This window comes from Trachypithecus francoisi, unplaced genomic scaffold (genome assembly GCF_009764315.1).
Source record: "Trachypithecus francoisi isolate TF-2019V2 unplaced genomic scaffold, Tfra_2.0 Contig01461, whole genome shotgun sequence".
In the NCBI taxonomy this organism is placed as follows: Eukaryota; Metazoa; Chordata; class Mammalia; order Primates; family Cercopithecidae; genus Trachypithecus; species Trachypithecus francoisi.
The window spans coordinates 16,983,020-16,998,272 of NW_022681433.1; the positions used below are offsets into that span (position 1 = coordinate 16,983,020).

At 43.9% G+C, this 15,253-nt stretch overlaps 1 protein-coding gene across 1 annotated transcript in view; it reads left to right on the forward strand.

Annotated features, from left to right (window-relative positions):
• Positions 1-15,253, forward strand: part of PARP4 (poly(ADP-ribose) polymerase family member 4) — a 100,227-nt gene that overhangs the window by 24,082 nt on the left and 60,892 nt on the right. The window contains 5 exon segments of the mRNA XM_033236866.1: positions 2,068-2,205; positions 3,935-4,030; positions 10,942-11,125; positions 11,357-11,513; positions 13,952-14,076. Coding sequence (XP_033092757.1) covers positions 2,068-2,205; positions 3,935-4,030; positions 10,942-11,125; positions 11,357-11,513; positions 13,952-14,076 — 700 coding nt within the window.

The following is a 15,253-nucleotide window of genomic DNA, read 5'->3' on the forward strand; positions in this document are numbered from 1 at the left end:
AGGACTTCTCCAGATTTTGTTTTTATATGTAATCAAATTCTTTTGGTTTGCCTTTTGACCCTCCCCTAGGTGTCCACTGAGTTCTATACTTATTAAGAGTCCAGTGAAATGGAAGGTAGAATCTGGAGGGCAATAAGCTTTCTCCAGGAAGACAGGAAGAGCCATATCAAGCCCCGGGAGTGGCAGCTGCAGTTCAGCCCTCCAGGGCTACCTGAGCAAGCCCTTGGTCAGCCACCCCACCCTCTAAGTACAAAAGTAGTCACACAACTAAAGTGGGCTTCTTCCTAGGGAAAGAAGCTTCTTCCTGTTGCTGTGAAGAGTTAGATTTTCTTCATTTCATTTCACTAATCATGATTTCTTTCTATTACTTTTTTCTAGTTATAAAACTCATGTTCTTTGATAAAAGCTTAGAAAATATCTAAAAATATGAAGACAATTAAAAATCACTCAGAATCTCAGCACCCAGAGACAACCCAGAGATAATGTAACCACTGTTAACGTTTGGGTGTAGAACATAACCCAGCCTGCATCACCTGGATGCTGCTCACCCCGGGGGGTGCTGGTAAGCCAGCTCCGTGAAGGAAAAGCCCCGGTCTGGAATATTTGCTGAGTTCTGGGAAGCAAATACTCCCAGCATAGCTAATGTACTGACCTGAGGCCACTGGACGTGGGGTTGGGGAGATGTGCCCTTCCTCCCACCACAGCTGCCCTCAGCCGTACCCCAGTCTCCCCCACAACTGCCGCATCTTAGCTACCCACTCAGAGCCAGTGTGGGGTCTCTCTCTCCCTCAGCCCCACATACCCGTGTTCTGTCAATTCTGCCTTCCAAGTGTCCTTCATCCTTGGGCTCACTTCCGTTCACCCCGCCGCCGTCTTCACTCCGGGTCACGTTATCCCGTCTACAACGTCCTTCCGGATGTTCTCTCCACTCCTGCCCCATCCACCCCATAACAACCAGTGAGGTCTTCAAATAGACATTTTATGGTGCCACATTCCAATAAATGTCACCTCCCAAGAGAGGCCTTTCTTGACAACCCTCTCTCCAAACTGGTTGGTTTCCTAAACAGCACTTAAAAATAAGGCATTTGATAACTTTTTTTTGTCTTTTTTTGAGACGGAGTCCTGCTCTGTCGCCAGGCTGGAGTGCAATGGTGCGATTTTGGCTCACTGCAACCTCTGCCTCCCGGCTTCAAGCAATTTTCCTGCCCCAGCCTCCTGAGTAGCTGGGACTACAGGTGTGCACCACCATGCCCCACTAATTTTTGTATTTTTAGTAGAAACGGGGTTTCACCATGTTGGCCAGGATGGTCTCCATCTCCTGACCTTGTGATCTGCCTGCCTCAGCCTCCCAAAGTGCTGGGGTTACAGGCGTGAGCCACCACACCCAGCCGATAACTTTGTTTTCTTTGAGACAGAGTCTCATTCTGTCACCCAGGCTGGAGTGTGGTGGCATGATCGCGGCTCACTGCAACCTCTACACCACCCCCTGCCCCGGGTTCAAGTGATTCTCCTTTCTCAGCCTCCTGAGTAGCTGAGACTACAGGTGTGCACCACCATGCCCTGCTAATTTTTGTATTTTTAGGAGAGATGGGGTTTCACTATGTTGCCCAGACTGGTCTCAAACTTCCAGGCTCAAGTGATCCAACTGTCTTGGCCTCCCAAAGTGTTGGGATTACAGACCTGAGCCACCACGCCCAGCCAGAAGTTGCATTCTTTTTTTTTTTTTTTGTTAAGAGACATAGTGTTGCTCTGTTGCCCAGAACAAGAATTATATATTCCATATATTATTATATATTTGACAAAATTGGGGTCATACTATGTATAAAGTTTTGTAATCTACTTTTAAATTTTATATTTTACTGTATGCTTTACTACATATCCTTATTTTTTAAAAAAGAATTTGATTTAATACCTGCATAATACTTCTAAGATATGTTGTGTTGTGACTCATTGAATCAGTTTCCTGATAATGGACATCTGGACTCTTTTGGGATTTCTTCTGCTATGATGACTTTTTGTTTTGTTTCCAATTATGTAATCTAAAGGCTTTTCTTCTAATTTTTACAGTAAGAGCCCAGTGGATATCTTGCAGATATTTAGAATTGGCAGAGTGATCGAAACCACAGAGTTTCTGAGCAGATTTGGCAATGTGAGGCCCTTGTTGCATGGTTCTCCTGTACGAAACATCGTAGGAATCTTGTGTCGGTAAGAGTAGCCATCTTTATTTTTCAAAAATTTCAGCCTCACAAACGTAAAGTGTTTTACTTTTTTTTTTCCCCCTACATTTTTCCTATATTACATGGGTCTTTTCAGTTAAAATCAGCTAGCTTACTGCATTCTGGAGAGAATTGCACAGTTTATAATGAAGTGTGTGATGTAAATTACATATTTATGGCTGGGCATGGTGGGTCACACCTGTAATCCTAGCACTTTGGGAGGCTGAGGCAAAAGGATCACTTGAGGCCAGGGGTTCAAGACCAGCCTGGAAAACCAGCAAGATCTCATCTCTGTTTTGAAAAATTACGTATTTATTATTTTTAAAATGTAGTACATAGGTATGAATTGCTTCTTGAACACTGTGTCATACGAAGAAAAGTGATTATATATTCATCACTCTTCCGTGTGTTTCTAATCTAGGGATAGCCCAATATTTAAAGAGAAGAATCCAGAAATTAGAGTGCGCACCAGACAACATGAGCTGTTTATTTGAAACATAACTCTAAGATTCTGTTTGCTTTGAATTACTACTTAATATTGGGGCTGAGACAAGTCACAGGAGCAGGAGAAAATATTATTAAATGTAGATCCATTAATTACTCAGAAGAAACTTAAAAAGAAACATACAAGATCTACCTGGGGAAAAAAAAGAAAAAACAAAAACCCATTAAACTGCTACTGAGGGACCCAAAAGACAACTTGCGTTAATCAGAAGGATGCCTGTTTTTCTTGGATTAATCTATAGATTTAGTGCTAACATGATAAAATTACCAATAAGATTTTTTTAAAGAAGTGAAAAGCTGATTCTACAACATGTATTTTTTTTAATTTTGAAATTACCAGAATAATTGTGGAAAAGAAGCATAATGAGGGTGACATTATATTAAACACAAAGGAACTAAAAACACAGAAGATTTAGGATATGATACAAGTAGATCTTATCTCTGTGGAAGAAAGACAAGGTCTCCAATACTATCTATGGAGATAAATGGGTAACCACAAGGAAAAAATATGAAGTCGGACTCTTACCTCATTTCTCATACGTAAACTCCAGATAGAGGAAATATTTAAATATTTAAAATTAAACCATAAAAGTATACTAAATGAAAAATGGGAGAATCTTTTAAAAATAATGTTTAAGTAGGTATGAACTTTTTAAGTAGGACCAAAACCCAAAAGCTGTTTTACGAAATTCATTCAGTCTCCTAATATGAAATTCAAACAAGCCGGGCGCGGTGGCTCATGCCTATAGTCCCAGCACTTTGGGAGGCCGAGGCGGGTGGATCACAAGGTTGGGCGATCGAGACCATCCTGGCTAACACGGTGAAACCCTGTCTTTACTAAAAATACCAAAAATTAGCCAGGCGTGGTGGCGGGCGCCTGTAGTCCCAGCTACTTGGGAGGCTGAGGCAGGAGAATGTTGTGAACCTGGGAGGCAGAGCTTGCAGTGAGCTGAGATCGCATCACTGCACTCCTGCCTGGACGACAGAGCGAGACTCCATCTCAAAAAAAAAAAAAGAAATTCGAACAATAGATGTTTATATAATAAAAGGCAGAAATCTCCCTTTACTTGTGTTCCTAGAAACAACCATGGTTTCACCCTGATTGCAGAGTTCTCTGAATGTCAGAAGTTCAGTAGGAACTTGCCAAAGTTCTGAGCGAGGGAGAGAGGCAGTCAGCGTTGGGCTTACACCTTATCCTGCCCTTCTCTTTTCAGAGGGTTGCTTTTACCCAAAGTAGTGGAAGATCATGGTGTGCAAAGAACAGACGTCGGAAACCTTGGAAGTGGGATTTATTTCAGTGATTCGCTCAGGTATGTTCGATCCTTAATCACAGAATTGTTACTGAGTACTTGCTGTGTGTTTTCTTCTGTCTTTCCTTGGTGAGGGAGTTACTCAACCAAAACACAGATTTATCTATTATATATGACCTCAGTATGCCTAGAATACTATTTCATCTTCAACATCCTTGATAATGTTTAAATCTGCTTTTGGGTCAGACACGGTGGCTCACGCCTGTAATCCCAGCTCTTTGGGAGGCCAGGGCGGGAGGATCGCTTGAGGCCAGGAGTTGAAAACCAGTCTAGGCCACATAGCGAGACCCGATCTCTACAAAAAATTTTAAAAATTAGCTGTGCATGGTGGTGCTAATAGAATCTATAGTTCTAGCTACTGAGAAGGCTGAGGCAGGAGGATCACTTGATTCCAGGAGTTCAAGGCTGGCATGAGCTATGATTATGCCACTGCAGTCCAGCGTGGGCAACACAGTGAGAAGAACTCCATGTACATCATCTGCCAACCTCATAATTGGTATTGTGACATCATTTCATGCAAGGAAACAGACTCAGGGAGGTCAGGGAACTTGCCTAAGGTTGCAGAGCTACTTAAAGGGTGGAGACTGGGTTCAGGCCCAGGACAAAGGATAATGATCCAAGATATTTAAAAGAGTTCCTACAAATCAATAAGGAAAAGATAAGCAACGCTGTAAGCAGATGTGCAAAAGACTTGAATAGAAACTTAATAGCAAAGAAAACGAGCTGGGGCCAGGTGCAGTGGTTCATGCCTGTAATCCTAGCACTTTGGGAGGCCAAGACAGATAGATCAGTTGAGGCCAGGAGTTTGAGACCAGCCTGGCCAATGTGGCGAAACCCCATCTCTACTAAAAATACACAATTAGCTGGGCATGGTGGCATGCACCTGTAGTCCCAGCTACTCGAGAGGGTGGACTCTTGAGTATCACGAGAATCGCTTGAACCCAGGAGGCAGCGATTGCAGTGAGCCCAGATCACAACACTGCACTCCAGCCTGGGTGACAGAGCAAGACTCTTGTCTCAAAAAACGAGCTGAGTGCAATGGCACACGCCTGTAGTGCCAGCTACTGAGGAGTTTGAGGCAGAAAGATTGCTCAACTCCAGGAGTTTGAGATTGGCCTGGGCAACACAGCAAGACCCCATCTCTAAAAAAACTTTTTAAAATGAGCCAGGCATTGTGTCATATACCTGTAGTCCAAACTACTCAGGAAGCTGAGGCAGGAGGATTGCTTGAGCCCAGCAGTACAAGGCCACAGTGAGATATGACTGAACCACTACCACCAGTGTGGGAGACAAAGTGAGACCCAATCTCTCAAAAAAAAAAAAAAGGAAAAAGCACTGTAACAACAGAACACTGGAAATCATGCAGATGTCCATCGACGGTGGAATGGACCCGTACGTTTTGGTGGAGTCCCACACGAAGTCCTACCCTGCAGTTTAAACAAGTGGACTGTGGCTACACATGTCAAATGGATGAGCCTTAGGACCTTAGTGGAGCAAACGTTACTAGATGATTCTGTATACAGGCATACCTTGGAGACATTGAGGGTCTGATTCCACACTACTGCAATATAGCAAATATTGCAATAAAGTGAGTCGCACAGTTTTGGTTTCCCAATGAGTATAAAAGGTTTACGCTCTAGTCTATTAAGTGTGCAACAGCATTGTGTTTTAAAAAAACGAATGTACATACCTTAATTTTAACATACTTTATTACTAAAAATGCTAATGATCATCTGAGTCTTCAGTGAGCCATTGTCTTTTTGCTGGTGGACGGTCTTGTCTCAGTGTTAATGACTGCTGACTGATGAGGGTGGCAGTTGCTGAAAGTTGAGGTGGCTGTGGCAATTTCTTTTTTCTTTCTTTTTTTTTTTTTTTGAGACGGAGTCTCGCTCTGTCGCCCAGGCTGGAGTGCAGTGGCTGGATCTCAGCTCACTGCAAGCTCCGCCTCCCGGGTTTACGCCATTCTCCTGCCTCAGCCTCCCGAGTAGCTGGGACTATAGACGCCCGCCACCTCGCCCGGCTAGTTTTTTGTATTTTTTTTTAGTAGAGACGGGGTTTCACCGTGTTAGCCAGGATGGTCTTGATCTCCTGACCTCGTGATCCGCCCATCTTGGCCTTCCAAAGTGCTGGGATTACAGGCTTGAGCCACCGCGCCCAGCCCGCAATTTCTTAAAACAAGACAACAATGAAGTTTGCTTCAGCAATCGACTCTTCCTTTCATGAAAGATTTCTCTGTAGTATGAGATGCTATTTGATAGCATTTACCTACCGTAGAACTTCCTTGAAAATTGGAGTCAGTTACCTCAAACACTGCTGCTGCTTTATCTACTAGTTCATATAATATTCAGAATTCTTTGTTGTCAGTTCAACAATGTTCACAACATCTTCACCAGGAATGGATTCCATCTCAAGAAACCACTTTCTTCACTCATTCATAAGAAGGAACTCCACATTCATTCAAGTTTGATCTGAGATTGCAGCAATTCAGTCCCATCTTCAGGCTCCAATTCCAATTCCAGTTCTCCTGCTGCTTCTGCCACATCTCTAGTGACTTCCTCCACTGAAGTTTGAACCCCTCAAAGTCACCCAAGGTAGTTAGAATAAACTTCTTCTAAATCCCTGTTAACACTGATACGCTGACCTCCTCTCATAACTCACCAAATGGTCTTAAGGGCAAGGAGAATAGGGAGTCCTTTTCAGAAGGTTTTCAATTTACTTTGTCCAGATCCATTGGAGGAATCACTGCCTATGGCAGCTATGGCCTTGCAAAATGTATTCTTTTCTCTTTAGAGGTGGGGGTCTTGCTCCATTATTGCCCAGGTGAGAGTACAGTAAGATGCGAACATAGCTCCCAGGAACCTCAAACTGCCGGACTCAAGTGATCGTCCCGCCTCAGACTCCTGGGATTACAGGCATACCTGACCAACATGTATTTCTTTTCTTTTTTTTTTTTTTTGGAGATGGAGTTTGCTCTTGTTGCTCAGGCTGGAGTGCAATGGCATGATCTCGGCTCGCTGCAACCTCTGCCTCCTGGATTCAAGCGATTCTCCTGTCTCAGCCTCCTGAGTAGCTGGGATTACAGGTGCCTGCCACCACGCCCGGCTAATTTTTGTGTTTTTAGTAAAGACTGGGTTTCCTCATATTGGGCAGGCTGGTCTCAAACTCCTGACCTCAGGTAATCTGCCCACCTTGGCCTCCCAAAGTGCTGGGATTATAGGCGTGAGCCACTCCGTGCAGCCCAAAATGTATTTCTTAAATAATAAGACTTGAAAGCTGAAATTACTCCTTGATCCATGGCTGCAGAATGGAAATTGTGTTAGCAGGCATGAAAACAACAAGCTCCTTGTACCTCTCCATCAGAGCTCTTGGATGACTAGGCGCTTTGCCAGTGAGCAGTCGTATTTTGAAAAGAACCTTTTTTGTTGAGCAGTAGATCTCTATATTGGGCTTAAAATTCAATAAACTGTTCTGTAAACAGATGTGCTGTCATCCAGGTTTTGTTGTTCCATGCATAGAGCACCGAAAGAGTAGATTTAGCACAATTCTTAAGGGCCCTAGGATTTGTGGAATGGTAGGTGAGCACTGGCTTCAGCTTATAGTCACCAGCTGCCTTAGCCCCTGACAAGAGTTATCCTGTTGTCTGAAGCTTTGAAGCCAGCCATTGACTTCTCTAGCTGTGGAAGTCCTAGATGGCATTTTCTTCCAATAGAAGGCTGTTTTGTCTACATGGAAAATCTGTTGTTTAGTGAAGCCACCTGCATCCGTGATCTTAGCTAGATCTTCTGGAGAACTTGCTGCAGCTTCTACATCGGCTTTGGCTGGTTCACCTTGCATTGTTATGTTATGGAGATGGCTTCTTTCCTTAAACCTCAGACAACCTCTGCTAGCTTCAAGCCTTCCTTCTGTGGTTTCCTCGCCTCTCTGAGCCTTCATAGAATTGAACAGAGTTGGGGCCTTGCTCTGGATTAGGCTTTGGCTTAGGAGAATGCTGTGGCTGGTTTGATCTTCTATGCAGACCGTTAGAATTTTCTTCATATCGGCAATAAGGCTGTTTTGCTTTCTTATCATTCCTATGTTCACTGGAGCAGCACTTTTAATTTCCTTCAAAAATTGTTTCTTTACATTCACCACTTGGATAACTGTTTGCCACAAGAGGCCTAGCTTTCAGCCTGTCTTGGTTTTCAGCATGCCTTCCTCACCAAGCTTAATCATTTCTAGCTTTTGATTTAAAGTGAAAGATGTACAACCCTTTCTTTCACTTGAACACTTAGAGGCCACTGTAGGGTTATTATTAATTGGCCTAATTTCAATATTGTTGTGTCTCAGGGAATAGGGAGGCCAGAGAAGAAGGAGAGAGATGAGGAAACCACTGGTCATTGGAGTAGTCAGAACACACAAAACATTTACCAGGCTCGCCACCTTATGTGGGCACAGTTCGTTGCACCCAAAACAATTTCAATAGTAGCATCACAGATCATTGATCACATATTGCCATTACAACTATAATAAAAATGAAAAAGTTTGAAACATTGAGAGAATTACCAAAATGAGACACAGAGACACAAAGGAAGCACATGCTGTTAAAAAAAAAAAAAATGGCACCAGTAGACCATGCTCAACAAGGTTGAGTTGCCACAAACCTTCAATTTGTTTAAAAAAAAAAAGGAGGGGGGGAATATCTGCAAAGTGCAATAAAATAAGGTATGCCTGTATGTGCAAGGCTTGAAAACAAGCAGAAGTATACATTACATTGTTGAGAGACATAAATCTTTGCATTAATACTATGAAAGAAAATAGGCCAGGCACAGTGGCTCGAGCCAGTAATCCTAACCCTTTGGGAGACCAAGGTGGAAGAATTGCTTGAGGCCAAGAGTTCAAGACCAGCCTGGGCAACACAGTGAGACCCCATAGCTACCAAAATGTTTTAAAAAATTAGCCAGGCACAGTGGTGCACACCAGTAGGCCCAGCCTCAGGAGACTGAGGTGGGAGGATTGCCTGAGGCTGCAGAGAGCTGTGATTGCACCACTGCACTTGGGTGAAAGAGTCCAAGACCCTGTTTCAAAACACACACACACGGCCGGGCGCAGTGGCTCACGCCTGTAATCCCTGCACTTTGGGTGGCCGAGACGGGTGGATCACGAATCAAGACCATCCCAGCTAACACGGTGACACCCCGTCTCTACTAAAAAATACAAAAAAACTGGCCAGGTGCGGTGGTGGGCACCTGTAGTCCCAGCTACTCAGGAAGCTGAGGCAGGAGAATGGCATAAACCTGGGAGGCGGAGCTTGCAGTGAGCCGAGATCTGGCCACTGCACTCCAGCCTGGGTGACAGAGCGAGACTCTGTCTCAAAAAAAAACACACACACACACACACGAGAAAACTGTTATAAAAAGGAACACAGTAAAATCTCTCAAACCTACCCAGGATCCCCTCTGTGGCTCCTTATGGAATAAATTCCACATGGGAAAAAAAGAGAAAATAATATACACAAAAATCAAGATAGTGATCAAATGACCACTGGGTGGGAGAGAAGGTGAGCTGTGAGGCAGCATAGAAGTTTTAGGGATGTTCTAGTTCTTAAGTTGAGTGGTAGCTATATGGAGATTTATCTTATTAGTCTTTAAATATGTATGTCATAAATGTGTTTTGCTATGCACAATATATCAAAGTAAAATTTTTTAGATGTGAATTGAGCCACATAGCACTGGATTGAGGAGTAAATGAGCCAGAAGAGACGGTCGCTAGCCCCCCTCTGCCAGAACGTGGTGAGATAGGAAGGAATAGAGAGAGCTCCACGGAGAAGTCCAGAGTGGGATTTAACGAAAAGGAAGGAAGCATGCTTGTAAGTTGCAGGAAAAGAGCCTTCCAAAGGGGGAGAGGGTTATAGAAGGAATGGGGGGACTGATTTTTTTTTTCAGTGAGTGAAACAAAGAAGGGTCGTCTGGCCATACTTGAACTTAATCTTTAAAAACAGAGCTGCATCTCTAAAATGTTGTACCCAAACGCGTGTCCTCGTCTGTGCTTCCAATAGCAAGAGTTGCCTTATTAAAGCTGCTGATTCCTGAAGAAAGATAAAACAGCGTTTCTCATTTGGATGTCATTTAAAATGTTTGTTTTTCCATTCAGGAGGCTTTGTGAGAGCTTGTCTTTCCCTTTGACCGGTTCTTATTCACTTGGTACCCACAGTTCTTACTCCCTTCCGAGCTTTGGTGCAGATAATTAAATCTACTTTTTCCTCATTAATAAGGTGGTGAGTTTTCTTTCTCTTTACCACCCTGGTGTTTATGATAGCAAAATGTGTATATTTTAGTAGCTAACAAAGATTTAGGAGAATAGTGGATTTCATTTCCCTCTGGAAACAGGCCTTTGAGCACTAGCTAGCACAACCTAAGGGCAATATACAGGTTTCTCACATAGAAATGTGAAATAGGCCAGGCATGGTTGCTCATGCCTGTCATCCCAGCACTTTGGGAGGCTGAGGAGGGAGGATCACTTGAGCCAAGGAGTTCAAGACCAGCCTGGGAAACATAGTCAGACCTCATCTTTGCAAAAAATTTTAGAAGTTAGCTAGGTGTGGTGCACATCTGTGGTCCCAGCTACTCAGGGGGCTGAGATAGGAGGATCAGTTGAGCCCAGGAGTAGTTTGAGACTGCAGTGAGCTATGATCGTGCCATTGCACTCTAGCCTGAGTAACAGAGCAAGATTCTGTCTAAAAATAGAAGAAATATTAAAGAAATAAGTGCATAGTAAAGTTCTAAATTGAGTCTTTGGAGATATTTCAATAACAGGAAAATTTAGAACAGTTTACCAGGAAAGTCTTTTCAATAATATTTCCTGTTGATGCAATAATATGTTATTAACAAGTCACTGTAAGCTATAAATATGTGTTTCTTTCCTTTCGCATTCAGTACAAGTGTCAAGTACTCACACCCGGGAGAGACAGATGGCACCAGACTCCTGCTCATTTGTGACGTAGCCCTCGGAAAGTGTATGGACTTACACAAGAAGGACTTTTCCTTCACTGAAGCTCCACCAGGCTACGACAGTGTGCATGGAGTTTCACAAACAGCCTCTGTCCCCACAGACTTTGAGGTATTTTTATATTAAGGAACAAGCAAAGAGGGTCTTGAATGCTCTAAGAGGAGCCTCAGTTTTTTGCTCCTGTTTTCATTAAATATGCTTAAGTTTAAATAATTGTTAAATATTTACTGTATGAATTCAACATTTTCTAAATTAGCAAACATGCTTTTATGAAAACATCTGCCAAAACAGGTTTTTTGTTGCTATTGTTGTTAATCACCTACTGGTTTCTGTTTGCTCTAGGATGATGAATTTGTTGTCTATAAAACCAATCAGGTTAAAATGAAATATATTATTAAATTTTCCATGCCTGGAGATCAAATAAAGGACTTTCATCCTAGTAATCGTACTGAATTAGAGGAATACAGGCCTGAGTTTTCAGATTTTTCAAAGGTTGAAGGTAGGACAATTTTCTTGAATGCTGTTTTATGTTATTATGTTTATAGACCTCAAATGTTATATTTTCAATGGAATGTATATTTGCATTTGTTATATCTATGAACTCATCCATAAGTATTTCATTTCCTTTCAGTCTCAGAATAGTTTCCCACAAATTTCTCTCAGTGTTAACATCAGTGAAACTCCTCTGCCTAATGTCAAAATAAAGCACTTAATTTTAAAATATATGTATTTCTTTTTTTTCTTTTCTCTTCTCTTCTCTTCTTTGTTTTTTTTTTTTTTTTTTTTGAGACAGAGTCTCGCTCTGTCGCCCAGGCTGGAGTGCAGTGGCCGGATCTCAGCTCACTACAAGCTCCGCCTCCTGGGTTCCCGCCATTCTCCTGCCTCAGCCTCCCGAGTAGCTGGGACTACAGGCGCCTGCCACCTCGCCCGGCTAATTTTTTGTATTTTTTAGTAGAGACGGGGTTTCACCGTGTTAGCCAGGATGGTCTCGATCTCCTGACCTCGTGATCCGCCCGTCTCGGCCTCCCAAAGTGCTGGGATTACAGGCTTGAGCCACCGCGCCCGGCCCTCTTCTTTGTTTTGAGACAAAGTCTCACACTGTCCCCCAGGCTGGAGTACAGTGTGTGATCAAAGCGCATTGCAGTCTCAAACTCCTGGGTTCAAATGATCCTCCTGACTCAAGCTCCCGAGTAGTTAAGACTACTCTCCATGACTTTTGTTTTTTTTTTTTTTAGAGACAAGGTCTCACTGTGTTGCCTAGGCTGTCCTGAAATTCCTGGCCTCAAGCAATCCTCCTGCCTTGGTATCCCAAAGTGCTGGGATTACAGATATGAGCCACCATGGCCAGCCTCATTTCCTTTTTTATCTTGCATACATAAAAACCAGGATGCTTGAGGAAGGTTAAGCGATCTCAAAATTCCATGTGACTTTATTAACACACTGAAGTTGAGCTTATTCCCTTCAGGAATAGCCACGGCTAAATCCTGTGGAACCTTGCTAAGATGTCATGGTGCAGAAAGTGTAATGGGGTGGGTAGAACAGACAGCAGAGCCGCTGTAGAGTCAGGAAGCCCGGGGTTTCAGTGTCGCCCTGCCGCCCTGCAGTCTTGAAACTGCATGACCTTTTGCGCTCCACCTTCTCTCCGATGGGAATGAGAGCAGTACCTGCACGACAGAATTGCTGTAAGGGCGGAAGGGGAAACTGGAGGCACTGAGTAAATTGTCATGCGTGGTGTACGTGTTAGCCGTAGTAGTGCCAGCATAAACTTCTCAGAGTATCATGAGCCCAAACAATTACGGTGTTAATTAGTAGGACTGTAAGAACACAGTAACATTTTTGACCGTGCTCAAATTATTTGTTGTCAGAAATGCATGTGTGTTCAGAGGTGACTCCAGTTTTTTCTCTGGGAGTCATTAAGGGAAACATCTGGCAAGACACTGTGTATTTTTATTTCCTAACCTTCTCTGTATGTTTGTGCCACTTTAGAATAGGATGTGAACGTTTTTCAATATGCGCCGTAGGAGTTGATTCAGTCTTCCTTGGACTGAAAATCTATGTTGTTTCATGCCATCCCAAAATGCTTGTGTGGCACCATAAATAATAGTGACTGAGCCCTTCCACACTACAAGCCAGGGAATGCAGACACCTGGATTCAGGCTTCAGCCACACTTGAGACAGTCTGAAGACCTCTGTGTATTTGTGTGTGTGTTTAAATGCATGTCAAGTAATGCTATGTTTTCAATAGGACACCCCAAAGTCTACATTCAAAAGGCAGAAGAGCACATGCCTGTAGTCCCAGATACTTGAGAGGCTCAGGCAGGAGGATTACTTGAGCATAAGAGTTCAGCTGGGCAACATAGTGAGACTCCCATCTCTACCAAAAAAAAAAAGAAAAGAAGAAAAAAAGAATTTAAGCAGAAGGGTCTTTAAAAAAAAAAAAAAAAAAGGCAGGGCATGTATCGTGGCTCACACCCATAGTCCCAGCACTTTGGGAGGTCAAGGCAGGTAGATCCCTTGAGTCCAGGTGTTCGAGACCAGCCTGGGCAACATGGCTAAACCTCATCTCTATAAAACATACCAAAAATTTAGCTGGGCATGGTGGTGCATGCCTGTAGTCCCAGCTACTCAGGAGACTGAGACGGGAGGATCACCAGAGCCGGAGAGGATGAGTCTGCTGTGAGCAGAGATTGTGCCACTGCACTCCCACCTGGGTAACAGAGTGAGACGCTGTCTCAAAAAAAAAAAAGAAGGCACCTCCCATTTTTCTAATGTGGGTTCACTTGCTTTTCAGAATTGGCTATTGAAAATCATAAAATGCTATTTGTCCAATTTCCCTAAAATATAATGCATGAAGGCATGGAGAAGGAATAAAGATCAAGACAACAAACATAGACAGGGATGGTTTTGAAAGCTAATGGTAACAATTTTAACGTTTAGATTACCAGTTACCAGATGCCAAAACTTCCAGCAGCACCAAGGCCGGCCTCCAGGACGCCTCTGGGAACTTGGTTCCTCTGGAAGATGTCAACATCAAGGGGAGAATCATAGACACTGTAGCCCAGGTATGTTTTCTGTGGCTTTATGACACTTAAACTACATGGATGTAAACCATACATGAGAATTTGATTGCAGTTGCATGAGCTAAAGGGAATAGATACATTTCTAAAATTCATTTATTCAAAAGCTATTCACTGAGCACTCCGTGCCAGGGCCTAGCTAGGCTCTGAGCATCCAGCAATGCACAATACCAGAGCTCTGCCCTTGTGGAGCACACAGTGTGTGGGGGAATAGGCAGTAACCATGATGAAAGAGTGAAACATGTGACACGTTAGATGGTGACAGGGGCTGAAGAGAAAAATGAAAGCAGGAGGGGATAGGAGCTGTGAAAGGCGAGGCCTTTGAACCTGTAAACAGAATGGCTGAGGAGGCCTCCCTGAGAAGGTGACACCTGCATACAGACCTGAAGGAAGTGAGGGCTAAACCGTGTGGACATCGGAGGATGCTTATTCCAGGCAGCGGCAACATCACATGCCAAGGCTCTGAGGTGGGAAGGAGGCGGATCTGGTCCAGGCACGCCAAGGAGACACACTGTGGCTTCAGTGGGGTGGAAAGGGGAGAGTGCATGAGGACTGAGTCAGAGAGGTGAGGGGCTCTCACATCAGCACACAGGTCATGCTGTCTTGACTGTGAGTGAAATGGAAGCTTCTAGATGTTTGGCAGAGGAATGACATGAACAGACCTGTTTTAACTGGCTCACTCTGGCCACCATGTTGGGAACAGTAGGAAGAGGACCAGTGGGAGAACTGTTAGGTCATGTTCCCTGGAAAGCAGACTCTGGATGGAATTTGTTTTCAGGAAGCCTGCGGGAGCTGCACCTGTGAGGGAGTGAGGGAGGCAGGTTGTGGCCAAGGAGACAGCAGAGTCCTCAGATGATCCTGGGGGAAGCTCTGGGCCAGAGTGGTCCTTGAGAGAAGGTCTGAATCAAGGCAAGGGGGCTGGGCTTTGTAGCCCCACTGGGGCCAGTCCTGGGATATGGGCTGCTCCAGGGAGGAGTCAGAACCTTGGCTAAGGCAGTTTGTCTTTGGCTGAGGATGGTTCCTGGGGAGGCGCTCCACAGGTGACACTCCTAGCAGTCCCAGTTCTGAAGGGGACACAGCGGGCGCAACGTCACATCATGTAGAGGAGATGATTGATTGACAGAATTCAGTTAAGGGACCTGGTGATGTGGAGAATAATGTG